This window comes from Ipomoea triloba, chromosome 4 (assembly GCF_003576645.1).
Source record: "Ipomoea triloba cultivar NCNSP0323 chromosome 4, ASM357664v1".
Classification (NCBI taxonomy): domain Eukaryota; kingdom Viridiplantae; phylum Streptophyta; class Magnoliopsida; order Solanales; family Convolvulaceae; genus Ipomoea; species Ipomoea triloba.
In genome coordinates this window covers 31,395,499-31,411,985 of record NC_044919.1, presented here as the reverse complement: position 1 = coordinate 31,411,985, position 16,487 = coordinate 31,395,499, and the positions used below count along the sequence as shown (strand labels likewise).

Below are 16,487 nucleotides of genomic sequence, written 5' to 3'. Positions count from 1 at the left end.
CTGGTCTTCTCTATCCTTTCACATTAAGTAGGTAGATTTATAATCCTTTCAAATGAATCCTAGGACAAATTGAAAAAGACATCTCCACCGTTGATTATAAGATGTGACATACGGAGAGTGATTGCTATCGCATTTTAGGAGACGGTTAATCAACCTATCCTGCCCAAATGAATATGGCCCTCAACAATCTCATTTTCATATGAAAGTAAGTCCAAATTCATACGTCTTTCAACTATAATAAAGAGTCTGCTTGAACTTCAAAACTAGGTTGTGTAAACTTTAAAGGTCAACATAGCACAAAGTTACATAGAGGCAACACTAGACAATGTGAAAACAAAAATGTTGGCTTAGGTACCAGCCTTTCGACGTCCAACACGTGCAACAAAACCAGCTTTGATGGGGGCAACTGATCTTCCAGAACCACACTACATGAAATTAAACAATTAAAACAGTGAAAAAAAACGATGAATGGTATACAGACCGGAGACAAAAGTGGATCATTAAGTTCCACTAAACAAGATAAACAGCAGGGAAGAGAAACAAGACAAGTTAGATAAGTCACTCTCAGAACAAATAAATGTTCTGACAATGCCATTCACCATATTTTCAAGAAATGGCAAAGTTAAACAGAGGTGGACTGTACCTTCTCACATCTGAGGAAAAACAACCGGTTCTCCTTTGAAAGAATGGTATCTGGACTTTTGCAGCCGTTACAGATCACATACTCATCTTAGCACAAAAATAATCAAAGTAAATCATAATGAGAGAATGAGAGATGGTACTAACATTAATGTCAGGCACAAGATGAATAGGGAGGATAGTACGGCTTTTTTATGGGGGAAATAGAGGAATCAACAGAACATTAGGTAACAAACTAATAGATACATTTAGATAAAACCAAGGAAAATAACAAGCCTATCTAGCAGATGGCCTACTTCGAGGTAAGATATGAACTTACTGACGTATCGTCGCAGGATCCCTTCAAAATTCTTTGGAGCAAATCTTCCCTTGACAACTACACGTTGCTGCCCATCAAGGGATCCACTTGTCCCCATTTCGGCCAACAAGAAAGCCATGACATGCTCTGGCTGCCTATGCATCCTATAGAGAGGGAAAACAAAGTTATTATAATATATCCTGTATAATGAGTTAACAATAATTTTTTTTTTAAAGTAGTGATTTTATCATGAAAGTAAAGTTACTTTGAATTATATAACCATGTACAGCAAAGTACATAGATGGAAAATATAAATCCAAAGAAAACCATGACAAGACAAATCCTTCAGAAAAAAATATATCCACAAAATAAACAAAAAAGGGGGAGGGAGTGAAAAGGCTCTTAATATAGTACGTCTTGCAAAGATCCATGAAGTTCACAAAAACAGTTTTCTTTGTTCCTTCACGAAGAACTTGAGGAGGCCTCATCACTGTTCTGCGTCTATCCCCTGCAAGTTCTGGATTATTCTCACGAAGGATATTGAATACTCGTCCCAAAAGCTGTACGAAATTACATAAAAACATTTAGATTCATTGACAGACAAACAATTGCAAAATTATGAACTTTCCACAAATCCTTTTGGAAAACAATTTTCAAGTATAGAATATCTAGAAAAAAAAAATCTCATGCAAATGCATTTATAGCATTTAAATATAATATGCATCTTATTAAGATGACCATCAATACAAACAAGATGAGAATTTTATAAATCACTAAACACATACCTCCTCATATTCATAATCCCTGTCACTTCCTTCCCATGGGAGCTGTTGGAGAACAATTCCTTCTGCTTCATCATCATCTTCAAAGTGATCTGAAATCATTTAGCTGTTAAAGGCGGGCTAGAGCGCAGCTAGGATAACAGAAATTTAAAATTCTATCCTTGGCAAAATGTGTTGCATTACCATCCATATCTTCCCCTGCATTTTCCTGATCGTCATTCAATAGATCAGTGTGTACCTGGTAAAGTTCACAACAATCAGCTGATGACATCTGCTTTTGTGAAAACTTTAAAAAAGGAATCACTATTTTCTACATCATATACAGATTAACTTACCTGCTTCTTCTTCTTCTTCTTACCAGAAAATGTGGTCTCAAGACCCTCTGAAACTGCAAATTATAACTCATACTTCAAGTGCGACATAGATGTTAAGAAAAACTTTTCTTTTTTGTTTGCTTGTTTGTGTGGATGAACAGGGGGAGGAATGGAAAGTGGAGAAGGAAAAGTATTAAGAAAATCTAGGTCACTATATCAATGTACCTGACAAGTTTTCAGTTTTCTCAGCCAAGCTATCAACAGGATCATCTGCGGCATCTACAATTGTAACCTTCTTCTTTTTCTTCTTTTTGGTAGGATCAAACGGAGCAATCTTCAAATGTAATAGTACATTATACAAAACACAACATTGGAAAAAAAAAATGCATCAATTTCCCGGGAAAGAATTCAACCTTCAAAGCACTACTATCAAAATGGAGAGTAATATCTAGCATCCTAACAACTCTTTCTAAGCATTGAAATCAAAATACAAGTAATTTCAAAAGCAGGAAACATATTATTCAGGATAAACTATTGTTTGTTTAATCATTAAATGTCCATGACAAAGGTTAAGACGCCAATACCCAAATGAACTGAAATAAAAGCATTTGTTCAGTCAGGGCCATGCACAAAGTATCAAAACAACCCAATCTTTCATAGGACTCTTGATGCCAGTACAACGCAATGTGTTAATATATATGTGCTAATAAAAATGCATAATTAGAGCAGTGCAGGACAAAATTAATTGCATCAAATCTCAACAATGAACTAAGCCATCCTCAAAGGTAGAATATATCAATCTTAAAAGCGGTAGCAAATGCATCAAAATTAATGGAAAAACAATGAGAACTTACAACTTCTCCCAGTTCTTCCTTCATCGCAGTTTGATTTTCCTCTTCAGCCATGATTATACCTAAGACAATTCAAAAATAAAATAAAAATTATCGACTCTAGAAAACCTAGCAGTGATGCATTCAGAAAGATCTAAATGACAAAGAAAAACACTACAAACTAATAATAAGTACATAAATCCATTTCCAGTCAATAAATGCAAGACTGCTGCTAAGAGAAACACTAATCGAGAAAAACAACTCCATAAAACAATGAAAAGACATCTCTAAGAAGTACGGAGTAATTAGAAATGTAACCCTAACAGACGATACCAGATTACTAGTCGAACACGTTAATCTGCGTTGAGACAGTTCTTCGCCGCCGGCCAACGATAAACACTCTCCTGCTGCGCTGCTAGAAGCTGGTATTCCCTGGTAAACTTATTGTCGTATTGGGCCTATATTGTGCATGGGCCGCAGCATATAAATGGCCAACGTCTTGGGCCAATAGTGTTTTAATTGGGCTAATTTAGTGCACAGATTTTTTTTCAAAGAAATTTAGTGCACAGTGTTACCCCAAATTATTCCGTGTATCCGGGTCCAGGTACTCTATTTTCACTGAGACTCAAACCCACTCTGAACCCAATCATTATTGCATGGACCATGGTCCACACAGACACAGCTGTGTGGACCANACACAGCTGTGTGGACCATGGTCCATGCAATAATTTGCCCTCCGAACCTATCCCCTTCCATATGAAAGTGTAAGTGTGCAACTGGATGTCACTAGACCACAAGGTCTTGGCTCCTGATTAATCATGCGTTTGTAGTCTTTTTAAAATAAAGTGACTCTCCTATAAAACTATTTCACCGATCAGGATGTGAGATGAGTTATTAATTAGGAATAAAGTAAATATTCAGTATTACATTTTCTCCAATTTTTTGTGGGTTCCCATCATATACTTCCAAATTTTTACTCCTCACGAGTTCTTGATGTAAACACTTTTCTATAGACCCCATGATAAAAATAACCTCTCATTATTTGCCACATCATGGAGTAGAATTTGAGAGTATGTATAGTAAAACTTATTTGGTAAACATAATTGAAGAAAAAGGTGAGATAGATCGTGGTTAAGCTATGACACATCCATTTTTCACAATTCTATTCATCAATGCATCAGACACCGATAAGATAGCATAGATGTCATCCAATTTAACCTAGCTTAGAGTTCTGAGTTTAAACCCTAAAAATGTACTATAGTTATTTTAAAAGTCATGATGATGAGTGTTTTTATTTACTTCCTTATAAGGTCAATAGATCGAATTATTCTTGGTGTATAAGGTGGTAGTGTATCTTGCCTAAATTAAAAAACATATTCTAAGTGGTGAAGTATATATTGTCCAGTATGAATTTGGTTTCCTGCCTCTCTCAATAAGCTTTTCTTTAGATGATTGGTAGCCGCCATTGTTTTGGATTCTTGTGGTGTAAGTCATGTATAGGTGAGGATGGAGAAGTAGACTAGCTCCAGGCCACCACGTTGATTAATGAAGTTAATTGAATTTAAACCGGGGGATCGAGTGTGTAGTGTAATGTAGGGCCTCCTTGTGTTTATTATTACGTTAATTAAGACATGACTCGCATCCCTAGGGTGACTAAATGAGCTTAATACGAGCAGAGTTTAATTTGATTGAGACCGCAACTTGTTATGAAAATCCTGATTTAAATACAAAGACTATTTAATTTGAATATTGAAAGTTAAGTAGGCAAGAATGAACGAACCAAGCACATAATATAATAATGAATGAGCATCCAGGCTGGGGAGATATGGTTTGAATGACCTAACACATGAAACTAACTCATCAAATTAAAAACGGATCTGTAAATCGAAAACATTCACCAAACTTAAGCATCAATTTACCCAATTAATGAACAGGTCCCATGCATGAATCCTTATCCAAAAATATCTATGATTTGCAACGACTAATAACCATACTAGCAACTAGTTTATCATGTGGTTATAATTTGGTAGTCAACTATGCATTTCAGTTGCTGGGTACAAAGATGGCGATCCGACACATCTGTGGGGCTCTTGCTTAGTATGCAAACAAGCCATCTGATTAGTGACATGTACAACGCTAAAAGCTGCTAACCTCAGTAGCCAATAGCCACGCCAATGTGTTTAATTAATTGATTAACATGTGTTTTTTATTAAGGTTTGGCCTCATATGCTAAGTGGGGCCTAATCACTCACTCATATTCCAACACTTCTCCCTTATCCACTCTCATTTCTTCAGTGGATGGCTACTCCCAGATCAAGAAAGCAACAGCTGCTTCATATCACCTTCAAAATTAATGAAAAATTAAAACATAAAAGGGGAAAGTTTTCGACCACAATTCAATTTATTGATCTATTTTTAAAAATTAATAATTTTATTTCACTTGTAGATTGAGTGTGATTATATTCCTACCAAATAAATTAATCTTGTTGCGGGTAGTAATGTATAAGTATATTGAAAAACTCAAACTAAACGGGTAGTCAGAGTTGCAATTTACCTCTTTTGCCTAGACTCTAGAGTAAGGATTTATCCTCTCTGTCAAGATTCCAGTGTCACGATTTACTTCGACCAAAAATATTTCAGGATAACCATAAGTGAAAGGGGTTATAATTTACTTCCTCTACTAAAACTCCAGAGTAAAAACAACTCAAAATTGTCAATAGAAATTCGTATTCATTCATTTCTCTGAAGAAAAAAAAAAGTTGAAAACAGTAAACTATATTAATTTGTTTTTATCTAATCATTTTCAATAGTTACTTTTACTTTAGTTTGATTTTTTTTTTGACTGTGTGGGGTTAAACTGTGATGATCAGTCAGATCACCACACAATCATGGCAATGAGGTCGGTTGGTTTATTGATGGAGAATATGAGGAATAACAGTAACGAGGAAACGAGATCTTCAAGCGTGATATCATTTTCCTATAAGCTTTTAATCTTTCCTCTTACAAAGCAACGAGGTTTCAAGATTAAATCTTATGGGATACAAGAGATGAAACAAAGTTCTTTGTTGCTTGGAAAGAAACTTTAGGAGAGATTTGAACCGTGAAATAACTTGATAGAATGCAAAACTTGCCCACTTCATCAGATGAAACTCCCTAAAATTTATAGAGAAAATTCTAACCGTTGGGAGCAGTTTACTGGAAGTTTATGGCTGTTGGTAAACCACCTTCAACCATAATTTTGAACTTCCAACCGATTTTGGATAGGATAATCCGGTTTACGTAAGTTACGTACCCATGCATGATAAACGTGTTAAAACACATTCTAGTCTTAATATCCCCAATGCAATATACTTGTTGCAAAACAAGAGATACTAAAACATGTGTACAATACTTATCCTTACATATATCAAATCAGCATTCGAGTCATAGAACGCTTCACAGATTCGCATCTCTCGAGAGTTGGAAGTTTACAAAAAGACTATCGAGACATCTGCCGATCGAACTGATCTCTCGATGTATCTCACGAACATTCCTATCTCTCGAGACACCGATGTTCCGCGAACTGATCTTTCGAATAAACTGACCTCTCGAGGTATCTCTCGATCATCCAAAATCAACTCCACCAAACTAAATAATACTTATAACTCCACAACTCCAAATATTATTTAAACTTGCATGGTAGACATCTGAACCATTAATATCCATTACTATATAAATATCTAACAAGTTCTGCAGTCTCTGGCCAACGCTGTAGGGATCAAAATTTTCAAAAGGAAATGATTTGCAGACAAAACCTTAGTATTAAAATTGCAGAAATCCTTAAAGCCTGTGTCCTATTGGGTGCATGCCTATCTGCAGTTCTACTTTTTTATTATTTAATTTACAAGAAAACTGCATCCGTTATTCACAGACACACACTGTGTGAAATTTCGAATTATTACAGAAAAAGTAAATTAATTTATATTATTTATAATTGATAAATTCAAATCAAGAAAATAAAAAAAAAATATATCAAAATTAAACTTGAAATCTTATAATTATCAAGCCATGACAAACTTAGTAAGATTATCTTAACTTTTCTATTATATTCTTAGAAGGGTCCATACAGGTCATTATCTCATTAAGAAACTTTAACTTTAATTAATTAGCATAATAAAGGAGTAATAATAAATGTAATTAAGTGTGTATAAGTATGGGTTGGTCCAAATTAAATGTATTTATAAAGAAAATATTTAATAATTGGAGTGGTAGTGGAAGGCGGCTGTCCTGTGGAACATAGGGTGGGGTGTTGTAGCTTTCGGATCTGTTCGGTCACCAACCATGGGACCCACCGAATCCGTTATTAGCTTACATTTGTCTCCCCTTCTATGGACTCCTCTTTTTTTTTTATTTGTCTTCATCTGATTCCGTCTTGCCGGTAACTTAAAAATAAGAATTCTACTGCATGTAATATTGTAATGTACTTTCAAATTTTATTTTCTCATTTTTACTCCATAATATGATAAATAATAATGTAATATTGTTATTATGTGAGTTTCAAAATAAGTGTCTACATCAAGAATTTATGAGAGAAAGTAAAATTGTAAAAATTAGGAGTAATAAATGGAGTACATATAGTATTTTCTTAAAAATAATAATATTTTTTCTCGAACAAACATTTCTCTATAATATTTACTCTTGATGTAACAATAATCATAAACTTTGTCAACTACTATGTAATGTGATGACACATTTGTTATCATTCTAAATGGGGGTCATAAAGATTGAATCGGGATGGTGGAGGGCATTGACAAAGTATAGAACATATACTACCTTGTAAAGAATCATAAATATTTCAAAAAAAAAAATAACATTTTAAGAGAATTAAAAATGGTGTAGGAGAAGGGCTTGTCAAGCATTGATCACTTTTGAAAGAGATCGACTCTCATTTGGTTTTGAATTGGTTAACAAGCAACAAGTTGGAACTTATCGATGACATCTTTCTCATTTTTATTGAAACGTGCAAGCGTAAGATGAGGCGCGATTGGAAGGTATTAGATGGTGCATGGCTATCGTGAGTGAAATCGTGTAGCCACTTTTCTTGCATGTGTTTCCATCGAGCACGCATGACCAATGAAATGACATCAAGTGTTTGGCATGTTCATGGGCGACCCTAACCAAAATAGTTTGACAATTAGGTTGGTAACCAAAAGATTTTAAGTTTAACTATACTTTCCATGAAAAATGTCTAATGCTTTTTTTTTTTTTTTTTTTTTGAGATGGCTATCTATATATGAACAATCTAATTAAGCTCGTTTGCCTTTTTTTCACATTGTGATCCATTTTGGACTAGAGTCACAAGGCATGTTACACCTCATGTGCAACTTTAGGTAGCAATTTCAGGCTTTCCATCATGTAAATCAAAGTGTTTGACATGTCTCCCTATTCGCTTCAAAGTATTATTTTGGAGAACAGTTTCGATGTCTTTCAACATAGAAAATTTCATTGTATTACATTGTACGTGTAATACACTCTTTCTCAAAATTTCTCATCACATCCTTTCCATAAAATTTAAAGAAAAAATTCTTCAATTTTATGGGTTGCACAATGCACATGAATTAGTCCATCAATTAAGGAAATAACCGAAAGTAGACAAACACAGAAGAAAATATCAAAAAATAAATAAACAAGTAAATAAAACTCTAATAATAGCATGCTAAGAATTAAATAGTAGAAAGTGCATTTTATTTTTTTATTTTTATAAATATGTAATATTAATCAGTTATATTATGCATTAGAAAGGACAATAACAGCTTTCAAAAAAAAAAAAGAAAAAGAAAGGACAATAACAAAATCATATCGGTCGTTAAGAAAAAAACATGAATTATTTATTTATTAGTGGTGTGATTGAATGGTTATTAACAAAAGAATTAATAATCAATAAATAATTAATTAATTTTAAATGAAAAGTTGAATGAAACATAAAAAAAAGTTGAGGCAGTTATTTATGTCGGGCTCTTTTGTTATCAAACTACTAATTCTTGCCATTGCTATACTATACAACGTTTCCAAGCCAGAGCGCGTCCATTTCATGATTTTGCTAGTGTGTGTGTATGTGTGTGTGTGTATATATATATACATATAAAGTTCACAGTAAAAAGTGATGACTGATCTCTGCTAGCTTATTATGATGGTCTATCTATAATTAAAGGTTTCAATAATAATAATAATAATAAAAGATTTTTATATATAATTGTGAATTTATTATAAATAAACCACATTAAAGTTGTAGAAGCAGCATTATGGGGGATAACACCTGGTTGTCGATCTCTTGAGGTCCCTGTGTAAACTTTAAGGATAGTGTTGGAAAGAAGAAAAGAGGATAAATGATCATAATAATATGCCGCCCTAATTTAAAATGGTAAAGAATAATACTTTTGTTTTTAAATAAAAGTTGTAGTTGGTACAATATAAATCTAAAAGTATGTGTTAAAAGTAATTTGAACTAAGAATGTTGAACATGTGAAAATATTTTTTTATTCATAATTTTCAATATACATAGGTATAGAAAGATGCGAATTGGATCGATCAACGAGGACATTCCATTATCAATTTATACATTTTACATATATTAATTGTTAAAGACTAGATCAGAGCACTAATTAACAAAATTTTTAAGTAGTAGGGTGACAACTAAGGTAACTTATGGATTGCGGTGTAGTGACCTTTACAATGATGGTTATAAAGTCGATTTTCTATTAAATGTTGACAACGATGCCAAATTAAATTACATTAATCAATTCCTTGTTGAGGGCGATAGCATGAACTAAAATTGAATACTAAGAACAAGATCAGAACTGATTCGAGATGAGGATTGAACCACATGTGAGAGGAACCTAACAAAAGGGTGCACGTTGGCTACGACTCTAAGGCCGAGACAATGTGCTTCTTTCCAGATCGGAACCTTTCAAGTCAACGATAATGACTGTGACTCTGAGTTCGATTATTGTCAATATCTTTTTGTCAAGCTGTTACACAAGATATTCCTAATATAGTTTACTTCTTATGTTGTGATCTGTATGCTATTACATTAGAGTTTTGTTTATCCATGCACACTTTTAAATAGTTGTTACGAGATTTAAGGATGAGGACGTACTAAACGACATGTAAGATAACCTAACATGTAGTCGTTGGTTGGGCCTCTAAGATTGGCACAATATGCTTCTTTCTTAGACCCGTATCAAAACCTTTCAGATTGACGACAATGACTAGATTGAGGGTTATGCACACATTAATTGAAAAATCAAAATATAATATTTACGTTTCAGTATCCTCTTGGTCAAACAAATTAAGGTTTGTGCCAAATGTTGTCAATTCATGATATGAATCTATCACACTCATCCGCCATGGGAGGCAATTGGAGCTATAGTCCCCCATCAACAGTTCACGACCTACTTCTCCAATTAGATGCGGACTGCTACCAAATTACATGACAACACACTCTATTGACTCCTTCATTACCTATGACTATTCCCTTTCGACTGCGTCCAATGTTAGATTTACTAGAAAAATACATATTAAAAGTCTAATATTTCCGCAGAAATTTCGGAGGAACAAAACAAGTTTCTTTGTGTTAGTAGAGCAGTCAATTCATATATGTTTAACACGTATTTTTTTATTATTATAATTATTTCGGGGAAGAAAAAAACTTGAAATATAATTCAAAAGTGTAAAATGAGTAAACCCAACTCATGAGTAAAGTTCACAACGGGTTGGACTAAGAAAGTTTTGACAACAATTAATCTGGTAACCATCATATTTAAAATTTAAAAATCATACTCCGCTGATTTACTCGACCATCTATTTCGTGGTAATACGCATATTTATTGACTACCATACTATATTAATATGAACCATTCAGCCCGTAGGGTATCAAAATATGTACCATTCCGCTTCACACAATCGGCGACGACCTAAGACCTAGCTTAGTTTTGAGTGGTCGTAGGTAGGACATTTGGCCCAATTAAAGTCACAAGAAATTAAACCTTTTAACTTGTCATATTTACATTGGTTTAAGTATTAAGTGTCATTAAGGATTATTAATTATTAAATTATTTTCAATCACATGCATGTTGTGGCAAGTGGGGAGTCATCCAATCAATTATCTCCTTGCCCACTTCATCATTAGTTTCTTCTTTTGTCTAGCTTTCTAAATCATACTTAATTAACGCGGATTAATTACACATGTTAACATGAAAATTCAATTAAAAGTCGTTAATTCTAGAAATAATAACATAGTGTTAGTATTAATTAACTTGAAGATCCTAACACAAAGCATCATGCATAGAAATAATTGGATTGTATTGCCAAACACCTTGTGTTCAGATGGCATGTAGTACTCTCCCATATGAGAGGTCATGAGATTGAATTTCAGTAGAGGCGAATTGACTCTTTGTGTTTTAACAGGTTGAGAAAGTATAAATGAACACATACTACAATGTAATAGGGTCAGGTATATTAAATAAAAAAAAAAAAAACTCTAGGACCCTCGATTACTACTCAAGATGATTTGTGATCATTATAAGACTACTAAGGCCATCCCTATTATTAGTTGTTTCTAGGAAGATTTTGAAATAGTAATATTTAAAATGTTTAATTATACAATTTTACTCTTTTTTATAAAATAAACCAAACACACAAAGACATTTTTTTTTATTATGCATCCAAACACAGAAAAGAAAAATATTTTCTGAAAAATGACTTATTTTTCATAAAATATTTTTTAAAAGTCATTTTTCTACTTTTCAAACAACCTTAGATAAAAAATTTAAATCATTTAAACATAAAATTAAGAATCAGATATTCAATATTCACAACCCACTCCTAAAAGATTTTAAAAATACAAATAAAAAAATAGAATAGAATAGATTGCAGACCCACTGATATTATAGTGAGTGCCTGAGGGGTGGCTACTGGCAATCACATTCATCCATTTTCCAACTCAGAAAATAGCAAATAGACATTGATATTGCAAATATAAAAATCTCTTTTAACTTTTCAACGCTCTGGGCGTGATCTCCAAGAAATCATCAACAAACTCTTTCCACATACCTCACTTTTACTTTAATTAAAATAAAAATAAAAAATTTACTATCACTATTTTAATGTGAAATAAACATTGTGGTTCACGTATAAAAGTCGATCAGATGATGGGTTAGGGGACTCCAGCATGCTGCCGATTGGTTAGTACTTACTAGACCGACCTTGCTAAGTGACTCGAGTTCACGAGCATAGTTTGAGGGTTCTAATATAGTAAATGTTACATGGATCTTGAGTTCAATTTTCAATTAATAAGAGGTACGTTCTTAAATTTATGTTTTGTAATTATGAGAATTTATGACTTTCATTATTAGCATGTTCGCCGTGTATAAATACCTTTTAAAAGGGAAGTTCATGGTTCAGTTTACTAGTATTCTAAAATATATATATATATATATATATATATATTCTATGCTTGTTTTTTTTTTTTTTTTTACGTAAAATTAATAAATGTAAATCAATTTAAACTTAGATTGTCTATAATTAACCGACTTAAATAGAGAAAAATTAATAGAATTACGAAGCCAACCATTCAATTAACTTGGTTGGGCTACACCAAGTCACTTTTTAGATGTATCTTTGTTCTATTTTAAATTTAATAATTTCTTTTCAAAAAAATATATCATATATATAGTTGACCCTAAAAGTAAAAATACAAAAATTATAAAAATATATATCTCTCACAAAATCTGCGTAGGACAAGCCGACAACAACTACTATACTCGCGATGACTATACACACTACGTATTTCCCGCCTAATATGCCACGTCACGTTACATTTCCCGCGAAATGGCGCAAATTACTAATGACCCCATGGTTTCTATTCAAAATAACGGAATCCGCTTTATCTGACTTCGAGGGCAAAATCGTCAAAGTTGAACTCGCCGAATTCATCGGCGATGTGTTTCTCGAATCCCGGCGAATGGAATGAGAAGTCAAAGTCGAAGCCGAAGGAATCTAAGTCTACAAGCGGAAGGTTGTCAAACGCCGTGAAACCGTCGAAACGGAGGACCGATGTCGGGGACAAAGCGGCGTCGTTTGCGCTGACGTCACTGTTCTCCGGGATATCGTTGGTGCTGACGTCGCTCTTCGCCGATGTGTCGTTTATGCTGACGTCACTCTTCGCCGAGGTGTCGTCTGTGCTGACGTCGCCATTGGGTTGGCTGTCGGACGGCGTGACGTCGTCGAAACGGAAAACTGACGTCGGCGACAGAGCGGCGGTGACGTCGTCCTTTGGACCCTCAACGGCCGTCGTCTCCGTTACCGTTACTCTCGGGAAATTCGTAACGGCGTCAACTCCCTTCAGCAACACAGCCGCCCTGTCGTACACGGCGGCGGCTTCTTCCGGCGTGTCGAAGGTCCCGAGCCATACCCGTTTCCCGCGGGTCGGGTCGCGTATCTCAGCCGCCCAACGCCCCCACGGCCGCTGACGCACGCCTCTAAACTTCTTCCGGCTGCTTACGTCACCTTCCGGCGACCCCAACCCCCCATCCAACCCTCTCTTCTTCCCAACCTGAGCCGGCGAAGCCGCCTCCATCCTAGCCGGCTTAGCCGGAGGAACGAAGCTGATCTCCGTCACATATCTCTTCACTCTCCTCCCGACCCTCTCCTCCTCATCATCATCGGAATCCGTAGCATCGCCGTCGGTAACCACAATCCTGACTTTCCGGCGGATCCTCGCCGGAGACTCCCCGATCTCCCGAACCTGCTTCTTACTAGCGACCCAGTGCTCGGAGAACTTCACCGGAGCTCGTAAAGTCACCGGAGAATCCGAAAACTCCACTCTCTCGTCCACCATGGCTAAGCAAGAGTGTTTATACATATTACCCGCCGATCAAACAACCAAAAAACATGAATAAATATTAAAAATCGAAGCTTTGGCCGCCGGAAAACGACAGGGCACCTCCTCCTCAGCTCTCCTGAAGCACCTCTGGTGAAGCGGAGATTAGGGGGTATATATAGATAGAGATAGATATAGAGAGAGAGTGGAGTGGGAGTGTGGGGCACTCAGACTGTAGAGTAGGAGTAGTAGAAAGTTAGTATACGTATAGACGACAGAGTTTTGGCGCGGGGAGGAAGAAACAGGAAACAGGTGTATCGTGATTCGTGTACCTTAATGTCGTATCATATATATATATATAATTAAAGGAAAATTCTTACCTGTGCTCTTCACTGTCGGAATTAACCAAAAATCTTAGATGTGACACGTGGGTATTATATGGTCCTTGAAGCAAATTTACCTTCTAAAATCTTACATGCGACACTAGAGTAGAGAGCCTATACAATAAATACAAGAAAAATGGTGCGGAGTACTCTATTTTTTTTGACTAATACTGTCTGTGTTACAATGTAGTATCTGTTCATTAGCTACTTTCTCAACCCACTCTCATCCATGTAGGGTGTAAACCGGGTGTTGCTAGACTACAATGTCTTTGGCGTGCGGAGTACTCTATAATCCATACATATATGAAAAAGTTTACACTGGTGATCAATACTCATGTCTTTTGTATTTCATATGTTATATTTTATGTGTCTACTTTGATTATCGAGACTTGACTGGAGTTATTTTTAATTCAATTTTTTATAAAATTAAATTTAGTATTAATATATAGAATTCATATATGTAAGAACATTGTGGTCTAGTGACACCCGGTTACACTCCCATATAAAATGGTATGTTCGATCCTCAGTGGAGACCGAAAGTAGTTATGAACATAACCATCCCCTACTTATTCGTCATGTTTAAATTTTGACACTTGTGAATTTTTGATAAATATCCCAACCTTTATTGAACAATTCTTAAAAGAGGATAACATAGAGGTTTCGAGATTATAGCATGTTCGTCAACTGGTTATTTGTCGAGTGTCCTATCTTTTTATTCAACAATAAAAAAAAAAGTTATATAATAAATCAATATAAAAAAGAGCTGATCTAGTAATGTTACATAAAGTAAACATTACTCCTTATAAGGTAATTTTATGAGAGAAATCTACCACTACCTCTTATAAAAGTTATATAAAAAATCAATATTAAAGGGTGTATAATACATCTCTTTTTGATATATTTTATGAAAACAATACGTAAGTAAACTTTAGCTGAATTTGTTAGATAGTTGGTTTAATAAGACAATAACTATAAAGTTTTAACTTCAATTCTTTGTGAGAGTTGCAAGTTAGTCATCTTAATTTGAGTCGGTAAGTCGTGGAAATTCATTTTTTTTAACTTAAAAGTTACGGAGCATAATTGAAGTGTTGAAGATACTATAAAATAGTACAAAGTTTCAAAATAATTTTGGCGTGCCCTATGGGCACGGTACAAACGCTCAAGAAATTCCAAGAACCTTCAATTATTGGGTATAGTCAAGTAATTAAGAAGTACCATTATCATTGCAATCCGTGCTGTCAAACACTCCTAAAACACATGCATGTAACTCTTGCTTATTCAATGGTTCACACTTCACAGTCTGTGTTTTTAGCACTTTTCCATGTTTGGAAACTAGGTAAATATTTTCTTTCTATGAGACAATGATGAGGTTGATCCAACATACACCATGTTTAAGAAATTAAAATATGAGAATTTGGCCTGAAACATAACTTAACTGGTTAACTAATTCAAAAAAAAGTTACGGAGTCAAAATTTTGCCTCATCAACAGTACGTCACAAAGCGTAGGATTCTAGCGAAAGTTATACAAGATTAGCCTTGTTATGTACACTTTTGGAGAAACATGTAGCCTATAGGCGGTTGAAACACATCTTTCGACTTCTAACATCAATTGTCGTCTCTTCAAACTAGCCTGTTATACACACTTTTGGAGAATCTATATGCTATTAAAATACAAGTATTTTTTTCTGACATCAATTTGCAATAGCTTTTCAAATTAGTCCCCATGTAAACCGCTATGTAGTTCATTAAGACACATGTTTCTAACATCGATTTGCAATATTTTCAAATCGGCCCATGTTATGTACACTCTTGGATAAACCTGTATATAACTGTGACACCTCATGTAATTTCTAACATCAATTACAGTCTCTTAAAATCAGCCTCTTGTTCATTTTTTGAAAACCCGTAAACCATTGAAACACATCCTGCAGTTTTTAATACAGATTACACAATCTTTTAAATTGGCCATGCTATGTACCCTTTTCTATTAAAATACATCCCGTGATTTTTGACATTGATTATTTGAATGAAAATAGTAGGGTATGGTGGAAAATGTGCAGAACAAAAATGTTGTTGATTGGCATGTAAAACAAAATGGCATGGGAAGGTTCACGTTCAAGAAATTTCCGGCAATGGCAAAAAGAAAGGAGGCCTCTTTAATTTGTCGTTATCTACTGGCGTTTGTTGACATGTCAAACGCTGCTTCTCCTTTTGAGAGTGAAGAAAATGATGCATTTCTAACAGAACAAATCCCCTTTAACATCACATATTTTAATGTTTATTTAAAAATAAATAAATAAAATTGAAGTTAACAAATCATGTAAGATTTGTCTCCTTAGTCCTTATGAATATATTCAAGGATGTTTGGCTCTTACCATCAGA

At 34.6% G+C, this 16,487-nt stretch overlaps 2 protein-coding genes across 2 annotated transcripts; both read right to left on the bottom strand.

Moving 5' to 3' along the window:
- Window positions 1-174: 174 nt before the first annotated feature.
- Window positions 175-3,313, bottom strand: LOC116015387 (eukaryotic translation initiation factor 2 subunit beta-like). The gene is made up of 10 exons (XM_031255435.1): window positions 3,197-3,313; window positions 2,888-2,946; window positions 2,259-2,367; window positions 2,055-2,107; window positions 1,903-1,957; window positions 1,723-1,811; window positions 1,352-1,497; window positions 959-1,101; window positions 644-729; window positions 175-425 (listed from the first exon to the last, which is right to left on the bottom strand). Exons 2-10 carry the CDS (start codon window positions 2,936-2,938, stop codon window positions 348-350), a joined length of 810 nt encoding a protein of 269 aa, XP_031111295.1. The 5' UTR covers window positions 2,939-2,946; window positions 3,197-3,313; the 3' UTR covers window positions 175-347.
- Window positions 3,314-12,543: 9,230 nt separating this feature from the next.
- Window positions 12,544-14,005, bottom strand: LOC116014899 (pathogenesis-related genes transcriptional activator PTI6-like). The gene has a single exon (XM_031254858.1). It carries the CDS (start codon window positions 13,761-13,763, stop codon window positions 12,786-12,788), a length of 978 nt encoding a protein of 325 aa, XP_031110718.1. The 5' UTR covers window positions 13,764-14,005; the 3' UTR covers window positions 12,544-12,785.
- Window positions 14,006-16,487: the final 2,482 nt, after the last annotated feature.